This window comes from Thermobia domestica, chromosome 5, assembly GCF_964235325.1.
Source record: "Thermobia domestica chromosome 5, izTheDome1.hap1.1, whole genome shotgun sequence".
In the NCBI taxonomy this organism is placed as follows: domain Eukaryota; kingdom Metazoa; phylum Arthropoda; class Insecta; order Zygentoma; family Lepismatidae; genus Thermobia; species Thermobia domestica.
The window spans coordinates 239185179-239201760 of NC_137458.1; the positions used below are offsets into that span (position 1 = coordinate 239185179).

At 36.2% G+C, this 16582-nt stretch overlaps 1 protein-coding gene across 2 annotated transcripts in view; it reads left to right on the top strand.

Annotated features, from left to right (window-relative positions):
• The window catches only part of LOC145686484 (pyridoxal kinase-like), a 102578-nt gene that overhangs the window by 56605 nt on the left and 29391 nt on the right, over window positions 1–16582 (top strand). For both annotated transcript variants that reach the window (XM_081759837.1, XM_081759836.1), the window contains exons 2-3: window positions 1817–1916; window positions 7758–7901. In XM_081759837.1, coding sequence (XP_081615963.1) covers window positions 1817–1916; window positions 7758–7901 — 244 coding nt within the window. The remainder of the gene's footprint in view (window positions 1–1816; window positions 1917–7757; window positions 7902–16582) is intronic.

The window sequence follows — 16582 nt, forward strand, 5'->3', positions numbered from 1 at the left end:
TAATATTATTATAGGGAATCCAGCAAGAGAAGGTCTCTGACAGCTTGCAGTGGCTTTGCCGCTACTCACATGTCAAGGCATTTTTCGGTGCAACGATAATGGCAATTTAATTAATGGTATAAGAGAGAGTGACCATAGTTAGTAACAGTAGTAACAAACTGCATTATCCCTCCGCATGTCGTAAGAAACGTCAGAGACCATCTTTTGTTGGCCCTGCTATAGTAATAGGCATTGGTATCCAGAAGGCCGGTGATAGGCAGTATAGTGTCTAAGTATCATATAAACGCCTTTCTTCTAAACAAATTTTATTAGTTCGATACTTAAGTCAATTCAGAACAACTGTAAGTGAAGTGCCACTGAATGTTTGAAATTGAACTTAATTTTCCTTTGTGTTGTTAATGTATTTGGAGTAATATGTATTGTGTGACGATAATGATGTGGTAAAACCGTTTGGCGTCATACATCATAAGTATTTGAAGAAAGTATCACTCTGAATTGCAGTCCAGTCCCTCCAGTAAATTCTCCCGATACAAGAATAAAACCTTATTCCTCACTTTTAGGCGATGTATGTTCTTAAATATGTCGGAAGACGAGAGAATTATAAAGATTACTTGGAGAAAATTTTTAACATCGCCGATGAAACAAATATTGAGATATCCAGTGATTTTTTTTTTATTATTGTTTGGTTAGTTTTATCGTACGTGGAAAATGTTCAGGGATGTTGAGTTTCTCTCGGTGTAGTATTATATTCATTCACCTATTTTCCTGTCTAGAGAATCAACTCTTGCTATAAAGATTAAATTAAATACATGTACGATTCTCAAGTAAAATAGTGAATTGTTATATGCGTTAGCCTCATTTGCTCAAAACTTTGAACATCTAATTAATAAGATTTCATTAAATTGATTTGTCATTAAATACTACAAATGATCAGTGACAGTTCCCATGCACTTCAAGCCCCAGTTCAGCTTCCAGCGAGGATAAGACCCCTAGCACACCTAGCAGGAGTAGAATGATATATAAAAATAATCGATCTGCCTGATATTAGTGTCGAATCCATAGTTTTCGGCGTTCGTAAGTTGATTGGTGACATTTTTTGTGCCCTCAAGTCCAAAGTTTGCTCCCAGTTAGAGTAAGAACCATCCTAGTATTCCTAGGGGAGGGAAGGGAAGACATCAAAATGATCAAAAGCGATCGATATTAGTATCGAATCCACATATTTCAGGGTCGCTTAGACAAATAGTGACACTCTCGATGACGCTTAAGTCAAACTTAAGGCCCCATTTGCATCTGGGAGGTGAAATGGTGACACAAAAAACTATCTAAATCGACCGATGTTAGTGTCGAATCATTGGTTTTCAGCCTGATTAAGTTAATTAGTGCCAGTTCGAATGCCGTTTAAGTCCGAGCTCAGCTCCCAGTGGTGGCAAGATCTCTTTAGCCCTCCAAAGGCAAGTAGAGGGGCATACATAATAATAATAAAAAGCGACCAATATTAGTGCCGAATCCATAGTAACGAGATCTTAAGATTATTGGCTATGTAAAACGATCTGGTTCTTGTTAGTAATTTCTTCCTTTTCATTTCCTATTTACATTTTTGTATTTTAAAAACAGAATAACCCCCAATTCGTGGAAACAATCAGAACCATCTTATAATTTTGTTTTCTTCTAATACCAGAACAGAATGTATCCCTTAATTCGATTTTATTTATAAGAGTTGAGCTGCTGCATATATTGCGGGACGAAAACGTTATGATTTGAAAATAACTTATTTGTAAACATTAGAAACTAAAAAAGAATGAATATTTTGTTTCAGGTATTGGGTTTTGAAGTAGATGCCATTAATTCCGTACAATTTTCCAATCACACTGGATATGGTTACTGGAAAGGACAAGTACTCAATGACGATGAATTAGGTAACTAATTTATGTAGGGTGCCTCGGGGTAATTCTGAGACATCTTCCCAGTTTGGCCAATTTTCACCAGAAGTGGTATTTTTGGCTGTAGCTATTGAGAACAACCCTTCTTTGAAGAATGGGAATATTGGCAAATTAGAGATATTAAGAAACAACAGGTATTAAGTTATACGGTAATTTTTTATTTATCTTATTTTATTTATTTATTTTTATTTTTTGCCAATACAAAATGTGTCAGCGACCTCAGAAATTTGAGGTGGATTTTTGAATTTCCAGGGTAGTTATGAGACAAATATCTTCAGTTTTTCAAATTTTGAACAGACAACCATATTAGTTGGTTTCTTATGTTAGCAGTAGGCTATTTAGATTACAATTTCTTACAAAAGTTTGGTCGTACTTTGCGTTTCTTACCAATATTGTAGCCTAGTGCTTGGGGCGGTTTGAAAAAAGCCTTCTGCTCTCATCCTAAACGAAGGGAAAATCCAAACCTACACCTCCTCGCAGAAGAAAGCGGGCAACGTTTTAGGCGGCTAACATAGGCGGGATAAGGAGTCAGCTTCTACCAAGTGCCAACGGCCTTCTCGAAGGGCACATTAGCGGGTGGAGGTCAGGGCACCTTCTTGTTCTTAGGAGGGGAGACTGTCCTAAAAGGCGGATGAACCACTAGGTGATCAACGGCATGGAGATGTGGAAAGGAAATGGGAATACTACCACGTTATCTTTTTCACAGAAGGGACGAAGAAGGAGAATAAATAGATATAATGGTTCTTCCTGTGGTAAAACATTCCGGAGGTAAAATAGTCCCCTGTTCGGATCTCCGGGTGGGGGACTACTTCGGGGAGAATTCATCAGAGGAGGAGAGTTACAATAGTTGCAGCCTAAAACAAAGTATGTAAATTTACTATACTTTTTGTGTGTTTTTTTTTTTTTTTTTTTTTTTCACGTGTTTACTTGCAATGTTAATGTTTCTGGTGTTCTATATTGTCAGTTTTGTCGCTGTATAAGAAATGTTAACAAAAAAAAAGTGTATTCTTGGGATATAGGCATAGCCAGCGTTTCCCAACCTTTTTCAACTTGCGGCACACTACGGGTGTTACTTGGATTCTCGCGGCACACATAGATATTATTATTTCTAATATAAAACACAGTGATTTTTTTGCAGTGATTATTGATCTTCTCACAGAGAAGAAAGCTTGATCGCTGGTTTTCCCCGATTATTTTTCATTCTAATTTAAAAATAGAAAACAATTGCTATGAAATATTGGACTCAGATTTTTAAAAATACGCTTTCTTTTTAAAAACTGTATCCAACCTTTTACTAAGAAGGAAGATCACTAAATAACGAACGAAGAAACAAATCTCTTTTACTTTTAAAACACAAATGTAGCTAATTTGTCGAAAGGATTGAACGATATTTTAAATTTTCAAGCTACTAAATAGTCTGCAACAATAAAGAAGCAATAATTGTCATAGCAATGGTAACAAATACTTTTTTCAACATTAGAAATGTACAGAACACTAATCCGGTATGGAACACTAACCCGCTATAATTGTAGATTCATAGTAATGTGAAATACAAATATACATTTTCCTACGTTTTGCAATTTCATTGATATAAAATTAATAATATTGTTTCGATTCCTCGCGGCACACCAGCGACCTATTCACGGCACACCGGTTGGGAAACGCTGGGCATAGCATTTGTTTAGGAATATTCATTTTCACGCTTTTAAAGTGATTTTGTTATTGTAGCCAAAATGTAGCTATGGCTACAATTTCATTTTTTATGGTGAACTTGGGTTATGTGGACCTTGTCCATGAATATTTGTGTTCACTCTTTAAAGTTATTTTTTTTTCTTTTTTCTTTTCTTTTCTTTTTTTTCTTTTTTTTTATCTATAAGATTAGTCATGTAAATGGTTGTAATATGCAGCCTATAACATAGGAAACAAAGTAAAATTTGTTTTATTTCACTTCTTTTGCGGTAAAACTAATGTTATCTAACTAGTCCTTCTCCGAGCCTTATCAGAAAATGCAAATCTAAGTACTGATGTTTAATATTTACTACAATTTCTTCGTTCATAGTAAACAGTCAATAAAAATGTTTATCCTATTTTATGTTCACCCTATTCTCCGTAAAAACAACTGCTAATAAAAATTCTTGTAATAAAATAATATTCACAGACTTTGTATGAAGTGTCTTAATAGTCCACCATATGTAGCAGAAAGTAGAAACCCTTGTCTCATAATTACACCTTGTTTCATTCTCATAAGTGCTTTACAAACTGAGAAAATCGTGTTACTCATAACTACCCCGGGGTGTCTCAAAATTACTCCGAACCGGGGATTTTTTGAGGCATTGATTTTTCTAATTTTCTCTAGAAACTTATGATATACATAAAATTCAGTATAAGTATCTTCATTAATTACTGGGAGAATGAAGCTGTCCAAGTTTCGTGAGATTCCGTCCAATAGTTTCTGAAATACATCAAAATTTAATTTTTTGTCTCGTAATTACCCCGTTGCATCCTATATATGTTTTAATTAATTAACTAATTTTTACTTTTTGTAAATGTACTAAACTGTTTCAAGAGGAGTTATTGTCACCTTCCTTGGTAGCTCTGAGTGACACATGAAACTCTTGGCACTTTTGAGAATGTCATCATCCAGTTTTATTTCGTGCCCAGTTGAAAAATGATGAAGATAAGACCTTGCTAATGTAAGTCCCTCGTTCTCGAAAAAAAAAATCTTCTTTTGAATATCTTTTTCTTGCTACTGCTAACACTACAGTAAAACACACTTCTGAGGACAGATATATATTTAGAACTAGCAAGAAAATGCAGTTGCTGTATGGTAAATTGAGAATAATCATGTTTTGTTACCAAATCTCTTTTTGATTTATTGAAATTTTTAGTAACAACTAGATCTTGTCAGGTTTCACTGTTTGCTCCTTAACATCTTGTTTGGTTTTGTGGAGCGTATTTTGTTTCCAATTCAGGAATAGGATTAATACAGAAAGTTGTTCGCTGGAAATCCGACCATTTTCGATTCGGTATTGCCGCCTGGCGTATCATGCTGGAACCATGGGTTTGCTGGCGGAAGCAGTGTTGGGTCTGACTTTGTAGGTGCGTGAGTGTTATTAAATGGCGCCGGAAATTGACCTGTATTGGGAGGATTACGCAATGGCCTTTTGCATGTGAAGTTTTCGTACGTACGCATCGTGAAACAATGTCGGGAAAATGGGTTAACACTCGGGGTGACTACTTCGAAAGCTATTGTGACTCGTTACACACAACAGGTTCTCCTTGCGAAACAGTCACCCACGAAAACCACCAGGAGAAAAGCTGCATGCAAAGTGACACTGCTATGGGGGATCCGTCAATTGGCGTACCACGAAATCCACCTCACACCGTCAACTGTGAACAAAACAATTCGCAAGCCTCAAGTTGAAGTGTGTATGGAAGGCACGTGTACAGGGTGACATCCAGAAGTCCTAAACGGCGGAAGTCCTAAATGGCAGAAGTCCTAAAAATATAGGCACTAGACCTAAATTTTAAGACTTCTGCCATTTAGGACTTGTGTCGCGATATGATTTTTAGGACTTCTGCCTTTTTCATTCACTTGCTTTAGTTCTGAAATTCGCCACCACCACACGAAATTGGGACGATGCAGCAACTAGTTGGCAATAATGTTACGAACGTAGCTAATTCCAACAGTAACAGCTATATTTGTACTACTAAGATTATTATTATCACTATCTGTTCTGCACTTATACACGAGTTACATAATACAACCTATTTCATTCTAAGAATTAATTACATAATTAGTTAAGAAATTAGTTTCTTTCGAATGGAGATACGAGAATCCCAAGACAAATTCCTAAAACATAAATAAATAAATAAATAAAAAATAAAAAAATGTTTAAAAAGCATATTTTACCAGACTTCCGAAACCAAACAAACATTCAGAATTGCAATATATACTATGCGGAGCGTATTTTATTAAGAGTAGAACAAAAATCCACCAAAATTTACTTAATTAGAACAAAAGCTCACTAGACATTTCAGTAGTAAGTAGTTGCCATAATACCAATATGAACGTATTTAATTCCAACGGTAACAACTATGTTAGTAACACTAAAATTATTATTAATAATGATAACGAGTAAGTAGTTAATTACGAGCATGACAATTATTTGCTACAGAAAGACTTCTGTACAAGAAATATATTTGTAGAAATAATTTACTTCAAACAACACAAGGAAAGCAAATTTTATGACGTACATAACTAAAACACAATATTATGTTACTAATATGAGGTCAATGGTGTGGAAATAGAGAAAAACAGACATTATGAAAGATCTGGGAATTACATTTGGTAGGAAGTTAAAATTTTGTCAACATAGAAATATATCATGGAAAGAGCAAGAAAGGACAATAGGCTTCATTTATTTATTTATTTATTTATTATTTCAGAACGATAGAATATGTATTTATACAAATAACTTGTAAGAACTAAGGTTCTGTAATTTGAAACAGTATATCTAAAACTTTGACTAACAGATTGACAGTATTCTTCTTACGGACGCGATGGTAGCGCCACAAGAGATTTTTAGGAGTTCTGCCGTTTAGGACTTGTGCCGCGAAATGATTTTTAGGACTTCTGCAGTTTAGGACTTGTGCCGCGAAATGATTTTTAGGACTTCTGGCTTTTAGGATTTCTGCCGGGTCCCCCGTGTACATAGTCTGCTACCACGTCACATTGCTGAACGTGAGACGAACTGCAGGAAACTGTATGAAAAGTACCTGGTGGGTTCCAAATGGAAGAAAGTTGTCATAATGAATGAATCATTCTAGTGATCACATACCGTGATGTTGACGGCTCAGCACCTTTATTCGTCAGTGCAGGAAAAGTTTCCCTCGTGGCTTTATGGTTGTTACGGGATTCGGATATGAGGGTAAGTTGACGATACGCAAGGTGGACAAAAACGTGATGGTGAATGCAAGATACTTCCAAGAATCCATTCTGACTACGTTCTTATCAGGAAATGCAGAGGAATTACGAATTTGTGTCATTCCATTTGAAGACATTCCTGTGAAAAGCCCAGATGTCAGACCAATAGATTTTTGCGCATTTGGATTATTGAAAGGACGACTTCAACATCGCCGACCGCAACCCTGGATGATTTACAGAAAGCTGGCAGGGAGGAGTGGGATAGAATTCTCATGCTTGTCCTGTGCCGGAGCTTGCTGCAATGGAAACTGCAATGCCGTGTGATAGTCCATAATACTGGGACCCAGAAGAAAGATCGGAAGAATAGTTTGATAAGTAAAGACAATAAAACACACAGCAGTTGAGAATATCTATACCGTTGAGATCTAAATTATTGTACTGACTACAGAAGCTAGCAAGGAAAGTACAGTTAGAGAGTAGCTTTAAAGTCGCCTATCATTTTAGAAAAGCACTTACCTGAATATAAAAATTACTACATGGACGCAGTTCAGTCAGGAATTTATGAAGTTAGTTGCCAATGCCAAATCACATATATCAGTATGACAAAAAGAATACCGGCTGAAGATACCAGTAATTCCCATGAAATGAAGTCATTATTGTTGTTTAATTTCACCTGTAAAACAAGCAATGCTCTTTTTCGTTCTTTAGCAAATGATAGATGTTCATAAAGTGCAATTAGATAGTTAGTTATCGAGAGCTAAGAAGTGAGAACAACGCATGGGAGCACCATGCTTAAAATGTATTTTCTGTTGTTTTTGTTCATTATTGATCGTGCCCCGTACTACCAAAATTTCATATGCAGACTAAAGTTCCGTATTATTTCTTAACAGGTGACTTAGCAGAAGGTCTTCATCGGAATCAGTTGGATTTCTATTCTCATCTATTGACAGGTTATGTAGGTTCTCCATCGTTTCTCTCCAAAATAGCAGAAGTTGTTAAGCAATTGCGGAATGTAAACCCTAATTTAGTATATGGTGAGTAACCAATTTCTGTGTTTGTCTTCTTTGTCTGTTGTTGGTCATTTCATATTCAAGAAAATTATATAAAAGAGAAACACAGAGATTCTAAGAAGGTATAAAAGAACAAGTCAGTTCTTATATTTTTTGGTGAATATACCGGTATATACATACATATATATTATGATGGCTCTTAGGGTCACGTACTAGTATAGCCAGGTTGATTGGAGTTAAGCGCCTCTACCAACACCGAGACAATGTGAGACATGAGCCTACAGAGTTTAACCCTACAGAGACCTATTCCCTCCCTTCCTCGTCGAATTTCTAAAAATCCTTCCTTAGTGGTACCTTACGTAACAAATCCTATGCGCTATCAAAATTTCAAGTTTCTAGCTTAAGCGGTTTGACCTGGCCGTTAATCAGTCAGTATTTCTTTTGTGTATAGAGATTTCAGGAGTGAAATTTAACAGGTAATGTAAAAGATGTGCAGAGTTTCTGCCGTCATACTCAAATTACTCACAAGGGAGGGTCACGAAGTTGCTCCGCTGAGATCCGAACGAGACAATTGTGTTTGCATTTGATATGTTATAACTAGACGAATCTCAAAGTTATGTGCCACCGGGCGGGATATTGTGAGTTGCAACATATTTTGTAATGTAAAAGCTACAAAAATTACCTGGCAGAATCGTTTGAATCGAGTCGTCTGTTCGGAAACGGTTGGGTAAATGGAAAAGTCGACGAACACGTATCCCATAATTTTCAAGGACACACTTTTCGAGATCAAAAACTTTGCCCCAGGTCCCCCACAGGGACCCAGAATGGGTGAAACTCAAAATTTTCAAATGGCACGGAGGGTTAAGTAGCACATCGTTTGAAAACTGTTGTAAAATGAAAGAAAATGGAGCAAGTCTCCACTCTCGACGACAACCCTATGCAAAATGGGGGCGGATCAAAATGTAAACAAAAACTTAATTGGAAAGTCCATGGTCACCCCTATAATTCGGAAACGGTGAGACAAATGTGAAAACAGGGAAGGAAGTGTGGCATTGTTTCTAACGTACAACGATTTAAGTTAAAACGTCTTTCCTAGGCCCCCAACAGGGTCCCAGGTGGGGTCCAACTAAAAAGTTTCAAATGGCAAGAGGAGTTAAGTAGCACATTATTTGAGAGCTGTTGTTAAATGAAAAAAGATGGAGCAAGTCTCGACTTTCTACGACAACCCTGTGCAAAATGGCGGCGGGTCAAAATGTAAACAAAAGCTTAATTGAAAATCTATGGCCACCTTGAACCGAAGATGGACGCTTAAAACCTATATCGAAAGGATATGCATACTAAACTGCTGAAGCTAGTAAAACCAAATTTGGCATGAATGTTGATCATTAGGTAACGAAAAGATGCGAAATATTCAAAAAAAAAAACGCGACATCTTTAGTTCAAAATGCTGCACTGTGTATCGAACGCATGTCCAGCTCAAACCACTGATGTTGCAGAAGCGAAATGTGGTATTTACGTTTATTGTTAATTTCAGATATCCACAAAATATCCAAGAGGATCTGTAATTCAATATGGCTGCCAGCGTGAAAAATGAGTTGGTATATAAATATGCTGTTTCTTAGAATATTATGGCAAACCAACAAAGTTTGTGCAGCTTGATGCACTGAAATCATTTACACATAGTTTGGTACTGCTCGCTAATCTTGTGAATGAATGTTTTTGTGTATTTGGTATTGCTTAAAATATTGCAATCAAACCAACGAATTTCATACAAATGTAACCATCACGAATACATTACAATAGAGCTCCCAACCTGACTGGTGGAGCAAGTCCTTTATGTATGAACTACGTATGATAAAATTAGAATAATACCCGAAGGTATTCAACTTTCGTTTAGCAGTATGAATAGGAAGTCAGAGTTGTGTGTTCATCGCATATTCGTTATATTCACGTAAATGAAGAGAGAACCGTGACGAACGTGCATTAGGAACAAAACATATATATGTGTTGTTACGGAATAAAATAATAGTTGAAGTGAATCGAAATTCAGTTGTTCTTTAGTCTTCCTATTGTTTCTAAATACATAATAAAGAAAAATAGAGATTTAGATTTGTACTGGTATGAATGACATAGGTTTTAAGCGGCCATCTTGGATTCAAGGTGGCCATAGAATTTCAATTAAGCTTTTGTTTACATTTTGATCCGCCGCCATTTTGCACAGGGTTGTCGTAGAAATTCGCCACTTGCTTCATCTTCTTTCATTTAACAACAGCTTTCAAACGATGTGCTACTTAATCCCTCATGCTATTTGAAACTTTTTAGTTGGACTCCACCTGGCTCTGTGGGGGTCCTGGGACAAGATGTTTCAACTTAAATCGTTGTACTTTGAAAATAATGCCACACTTTCTTTCCTATTTTCACATTTTTCTCGCCGTTTCCGAATTATAGTGGTTGACCATGGACTTTCCAATTAAGTTTTTGTTTCCATTTTGACCCGGCGCCATTTTGCACAGAGTTGTAGAGAATCGAGACTTGCTCCATTTTCTTTCATTTTACAACAGTTTTCAAACGATATGCTACTTAACCCCCTTGCCATTTGAAAATTTTGAGTTGGACGCCGTCTGATACCCTCCGGGGGACCGTGGGGCAAACTTTTTTTTATCCCAAAAAGTGTGTCCTTGAAAATGATGGGATACGTGTTCGCCGAGCTTTCCATTTACCCAACAAATGACCCGGTTCAAACTATTCTGCCAGCTTTATAGCTTTTACATTACGAAATATGTTGTAACTCACGATATTCCGCCCGGTGGCATATATAACTTTGGGATTCGTCTAGTTATAATATATCAAATGCAAACACAATTGTCTCGTTCGGATCTCAGCGGAGCCACTTCGTGACCCTCCCTTGTCAGCATTCGAAATATTACTTCTATACATGTATGATGTGATCGTTCCTGTATTTATGATAACAGAAAATTACTACTTAAGTCTCAGTTCCAAACTGTATGGCATGTGAAATATAACTTACAAGTATTGAAAGAGGACTTCCTAATTTTCATTAACGTAATACCTTATGTTATATTATATTAGGATTATTTATAAAATTTCTAATTCTTTATTACTCTCCATCTGATTGAATTCAGAGACCAGCTCAAAACTGTCATCGTAGCTGAGTTCATTAGTATCATTAAGCAGATACTAAGGTAATATTTTCAACTGAAGTTATTTTGACATTTAGTTCTGTAGGAGTCTGCAGAATGAAATGTACATTAGACTACACGAATTCTTCAGATTTAAAGATAGAAATTAAATTACAACTTTTACAGTTCTTTTCAAGCGAGAAACTATACGAGATAGCCAGTGGTACTCTCCGTCTATTGCAATGTTGCTGGATTACAGACTCTTCTGTCCTTTCGTACTGTTTCTCCATCAGGCATTATAATAAGTGAATTGAGAACATCATCTATGTTGTCAAAAATGTTATTCCACTAAAATTTAGAATTTTCACTATGAATGCTAGAAATATAAATATCAATCAAATTAAGTACCTTTGAATTTTTTCTACTATAACTGCTAAAGGCCGGTCGTTTCTTTCATCATGCTGTCAGCATCGTGTATGACAGTTTGTATTATGTAGTTAAGGCCGAATCGTAAATTCCAAATTTTGCTACTCAGTATTTCATGGAATCTTCCTCCGGAGCGGGACTTTCTTACTTCAACACACATACACGACACCAATGAATTGAATTCCAAAGTCTTTGGTTTGACATTTCCGGAAACAAGTTTTTGCCCATGTTATTCTGATCTGGTTTCTTTCTTCCTTTTTTTTTTAAGATAAAGACTAAAGAAAAAAATGTAGGACATTTTCTGTAGCTCACGAAAATACACAGTGAGCTGCATTTACTAAGAAAGAAAGCTAAAAACTCAGTCGCTTAGTGCTAAAGCTAAGAGTATGTTCCCACCAAACATGAAAGGTAATACAAAAAATATTTTTTTAAAAAAATCGCATTGCCTATCTGGATAAAGAAGCGTTTGTTCTAAAAATATTTTACGAAACTGTACTTTATTTGTTTCTCTTCTTAAACTATTTGTATTACATATATTAAACTGTTTGTAAGACATGCAGTTAAATATGTATTTAGCTGAAAAAATAGAATAACTACAGTCAGTCAGTAAGTTATTTTGTTTATCCTGTAATAGGTATGGACTCGATTTTCTATAACAGATAAATATTAAACAAAAGCTTGAATCAAAATATCTCAGTTATATAAGATAACCAAGGTATTCTAAAGTTTTTCATTATTGTTTTGTATGGAAATATTTAAAAATTTGTATTGTGACAACTAACGATATATGCTATTTAAATTATGTGTCATACTTCTTTTTTCTACTTGATAAAGTAACCAGTTAATTAGCTGATACAATATTTCTAGGGAGAGCGTCTGGTATTTACAACATTCACAACAGTCTAAAAAGCAATATATAAGGTAATGGCAGTAAATATCGAACACCTTGGTCATTTCGTTAAGAAATAAGAAAACCAAAAACGTTGCGTACTATCTGAAATTTGTGAACACATCCTTCCAAACCTGGCCTTATAAAAATCAATAGGTCGATACGTTTCGATATTAGCGAACGCGGGAAAGTTTCCTAGTCTGTGGTTTTGGTGGGAGATTGGAGAAATCGCTATATTTTTTGTAAGGTGCAACACCGCAGTAATAATCCTTTTTCCTATGTGTGATGGTGTCATTATAAGGTATCGTTTTAATAATACTATATGCAGGGTGTCCACCCACCGGGAAATAGCCGGGAATTTCATGAACCGGGAAAAAACCGGGAATAAGCCGTGAATTTCTCCAAAGAACCGGGAAACACGACGATAATAGCCGAAGAAGGCCGAAAGTTAAAAACGCAAGGCGTAGCTCAATTGTTTTCTATCGATAAGTCACTGGGCGCTTCTGAATTCATGATTCGTTGGGTCGGTTCCAGCGTCATCCTGTCGGTATGCACCGTTTGGGTTGTCCGAATTCAGCATCCTTGGTGAATCGCAAGTGAACGTAGCAACGGTGAAACAGGCGCTCGCTTGAATCCTACGTTGTGGTTCGCTTATCGAACATGTTTTGTATAGGGGGTTGTTTGAAACCTGAAAGAGCGTTGTGTTGTAGTCAGCAATCATGTGTGCGGTCTTTTGTTTTGGCCTTGGTCTTTTAAGAAAAAAAATATGAATAATTATTTAACTATAATTCAACTTTAAGTAGTACGAATTGTTTCTTTGATATATTCTTTATTATTATTTTTGTTTAAAATGAATAACAATGTAAAGATGAATGCGAATAGTAAATGGCGGGAATAAGATTGTCTAGTTGGCAGTTATGATTGCTTGTTTAGTAATAGGTTTGGTTCTACAATCTCCTGATATCTTTAACCACCAGATAAGTTACCAAGATGTTACTGCAGTAGTTATTATTTTACGTAAAATAACACATTAGTATTGTGGTAAGTGGTATCATTCCATTATCTTATCTGACGATTAAGAGACTTCAGGAAATTGTAGAGCTTGCCCTAAGGGAATATTTATTGGTATACAACTTTATTGAGTAATTTAAAACTTTCATCAAGATGTTGCGGCAGTAGTTCTCATTTTACATAATATATTAATATTGTGATCACTTATCATCCCGTTGTTATCTGACATTTAAGCGGCATCAGGAGGTTGTAGGACTGGTCCTCATAAAACATTTATTGATGGCGTACAAGTTTATTGAGTATCTTTAAAGCTGGTTTTAAAAATACTTCAAATGTACGGATGTGAGCAAATATGTAAAACGAAAGCAGTTTTCAGGCGCGGAATGCCAAAATAAAGGAGGGCATTAATTTTCTGGATTAGGCAAGAGTTACTTCTGCATCACGAAGTGACTAAAAAAGACAAAATAGTCAGTAAGAAAGTCATTAGTCCTTTACGTGTGGTAACATCAGCACAATAAGTACAAAGGAGCATATTACGTCTTGATCGTCATTATTCTCAACATTATGGAATAACAGTAGAAAGGCTTTTGTTACAGTGATTCCACACCACAGAAAATAAATAAATTGTTCATGAACATGTATGAAACAGCGAGTGTGGGATTGCGTCTGATGAGCAATCGTCACTCCGGTCCCGGCAATAATCCACTTTAATGTAAGCGAAATATTGAAGTTTCTTGCGCAAATTCTTGCGGGCCAATCTATACAAACTGTGATAGTAAGTACAAACATAAATAACGAAACAAATCTAACCTAACCAGGCCTGACCTAACCCAACCTAACCAAAACTGACCTTATCTAACCAAAATTAGGCATTTTTTTTTTAAAAAAGCAACTTTTTTGGGTAAGAAATTCTGGCCCCTATCAGGCCGACATATGCCGAGATATTATTATGCTTTCTTATTATTTTTTATTGCCTAATACAGTGGAAAAATCAGCTGGAGGAGTTTCATTTGCGTTGTGAATGGATTAACTCATGTTGTGTTTAAGAAGTCGTCCAAAATTAATAGTCATCAAAGTACATCCACCTATCATTGTCATAAAAACTCGTCCGACACTAATAGTAAGCAAAGTTCATGCACCGATCATTGTCATGCGTCAACTTCTGCATCTCCGACTGAAAATGACACATCTTTTTTCTTGTCAGTCAGTCAGTATTCATTCTACTTCTTAACCTAGTATTAAACGTTATCTATTAGCAGATTCAGTTACTAAAGCTGAGGTGCTTTGGTGTTTACAAATTGTGATGAACCATATGTCTCTCCGAAAAGCTGAGCGTTGTGCATCAACATTTAAATTGATGTTTTCTGACAGTGATATTGCAGAAAAAATGCAATAGCATCACACTAAAGTGGGGTGCACAGTAGTGTTTGGATTAGCACCCTATTTCGAGCGAGAGCTTCAGAGGTTATTAAAAGACTGCACCTACGTTGTGATCTGCTTTGACGAATCATTGAATAAAGTTTCTCAGAGGCAACAAATGGATTTACATGTACGATTTTGGGATTCAAATAAATCTCTTGTTACAACAAGATGTTTACATCTGTTTTTCTCGGATACTCAACAGCGTCAGATGTGTTAAAAGGTATCTTCGGACGTTTTAAAGAACCTCATTCAGGATGGGCCAAGTGTCAATTTTAAACTATTGTCAGATTTGCAACTTGAACAGCAACATATGCCAGAAAGTCCAGTGTTGTTAAGCATTGGTAGTTGCGGTCTTCATGTAGTTAATGGGGCCTTCAAAACCGACATGCAGAAGACAGATTGGGACTTAGTGGGGGTTTTTTACGTGCTTTGTCTTATTTATTCAAAGATTCGCCAGCACGAAGGTCGGACTACACTTATTACACTGAATCTGATATTTTCCCAAAGAAGTTTTGTGCTGTTAGATGGGTTGAAAACAGTGACGTTACATCTCGAGTCTTATTAATGTTGGCTCATTTAAATATATATATATATAATATTTTGCGTGTGTCAAGAAGGACAAGAAAACACCTAACTCGACAACGTTCTCATTTGTAGAGAAGAAATTTGCACGACAAAATGCTAGCACCAAAATTAGCATTTTTCTCAACTATTGCTTCAATGGTGGAACCATTTTTGACCGAATTTCAAACAGACCAACCCATGGGACCCTTTTTGCATGAAGAGCACACTTCTTTCGTACAAAGATTAATGGAAAAAATAGTGAAGGGTGATGTTCTTAATAAAGCAGGTGCACCTGTTCAAAAAAATAGATATATCAGATCCAAACAATCTTCTTCCTGCTAAAGATGTGGACATAGGCTTTGCAACTAGGGATGCCATGCGTGGAATCAAGGAAATAACGGATCTAGACAAGCTAACACTGCAACGAACGTGCAGAGAAGCTATCGCAGCGATGATTAGTAAAATAAAGGATAGGTCACCATTGAAATACAAACTTACTCGAGCTATTTCGTGTCTCGACCCTGTGCTTATTGGTCACAACCTGACACTAGCGGAGAAGCGTTTGACATTATCTTTGGAGATGGTAGCTAAACAATGGTTTACGGGAGCAAAGCAGATAAAATTATGGGACAATATTGGAAGGTATTTTCGTCACCTGAATCTATTCATCAGTGCAAAACGTTTAAAAGAAAGGAGAAGCGTCTGGATCCATTTTATGTTGAACTTCTTAGCGTATTCAGTGAGGACAGTGTACAAGAACTCAATGATTTTATACAATGTATTTTGATACTGTCACACGGAAATGCATCAGTAGAGATAAGATTTTCTGTAAATTCTGAATGCATTTTTGAGAATCAAACAGGAGAGCCTGATTGCCATGAGACAAGTGTATGATGGTGTGAGTGCATTAGGTGGATTGGAGTCAATTAAAATCAACAAAGATATGATACATGCGGCCAGAAATGCACATGCTCGGTATACTGAACATTTGAAGAAAAAGGCGAAGGATTTGAGTGAAAAGTAAAAGGTGGAAAAAGAGAGAAAACGTGTGACGCGAGAAAGACTGGAATTGGAAGCTAAAAAGGCAAAGGTAATTGCTGAGGCAAAAAAATGAAGCTGCTCTTCTGGAAGAAAAAATCAATGCACTTATCGGGAAGTAATGAAAACAGGTAAGAAAATATAATTTCTTTCGATAGTATAATTTTATGTTGTTTGAGTGGGAACTAAATAATAATCCTTCCACCTCTTTCGCA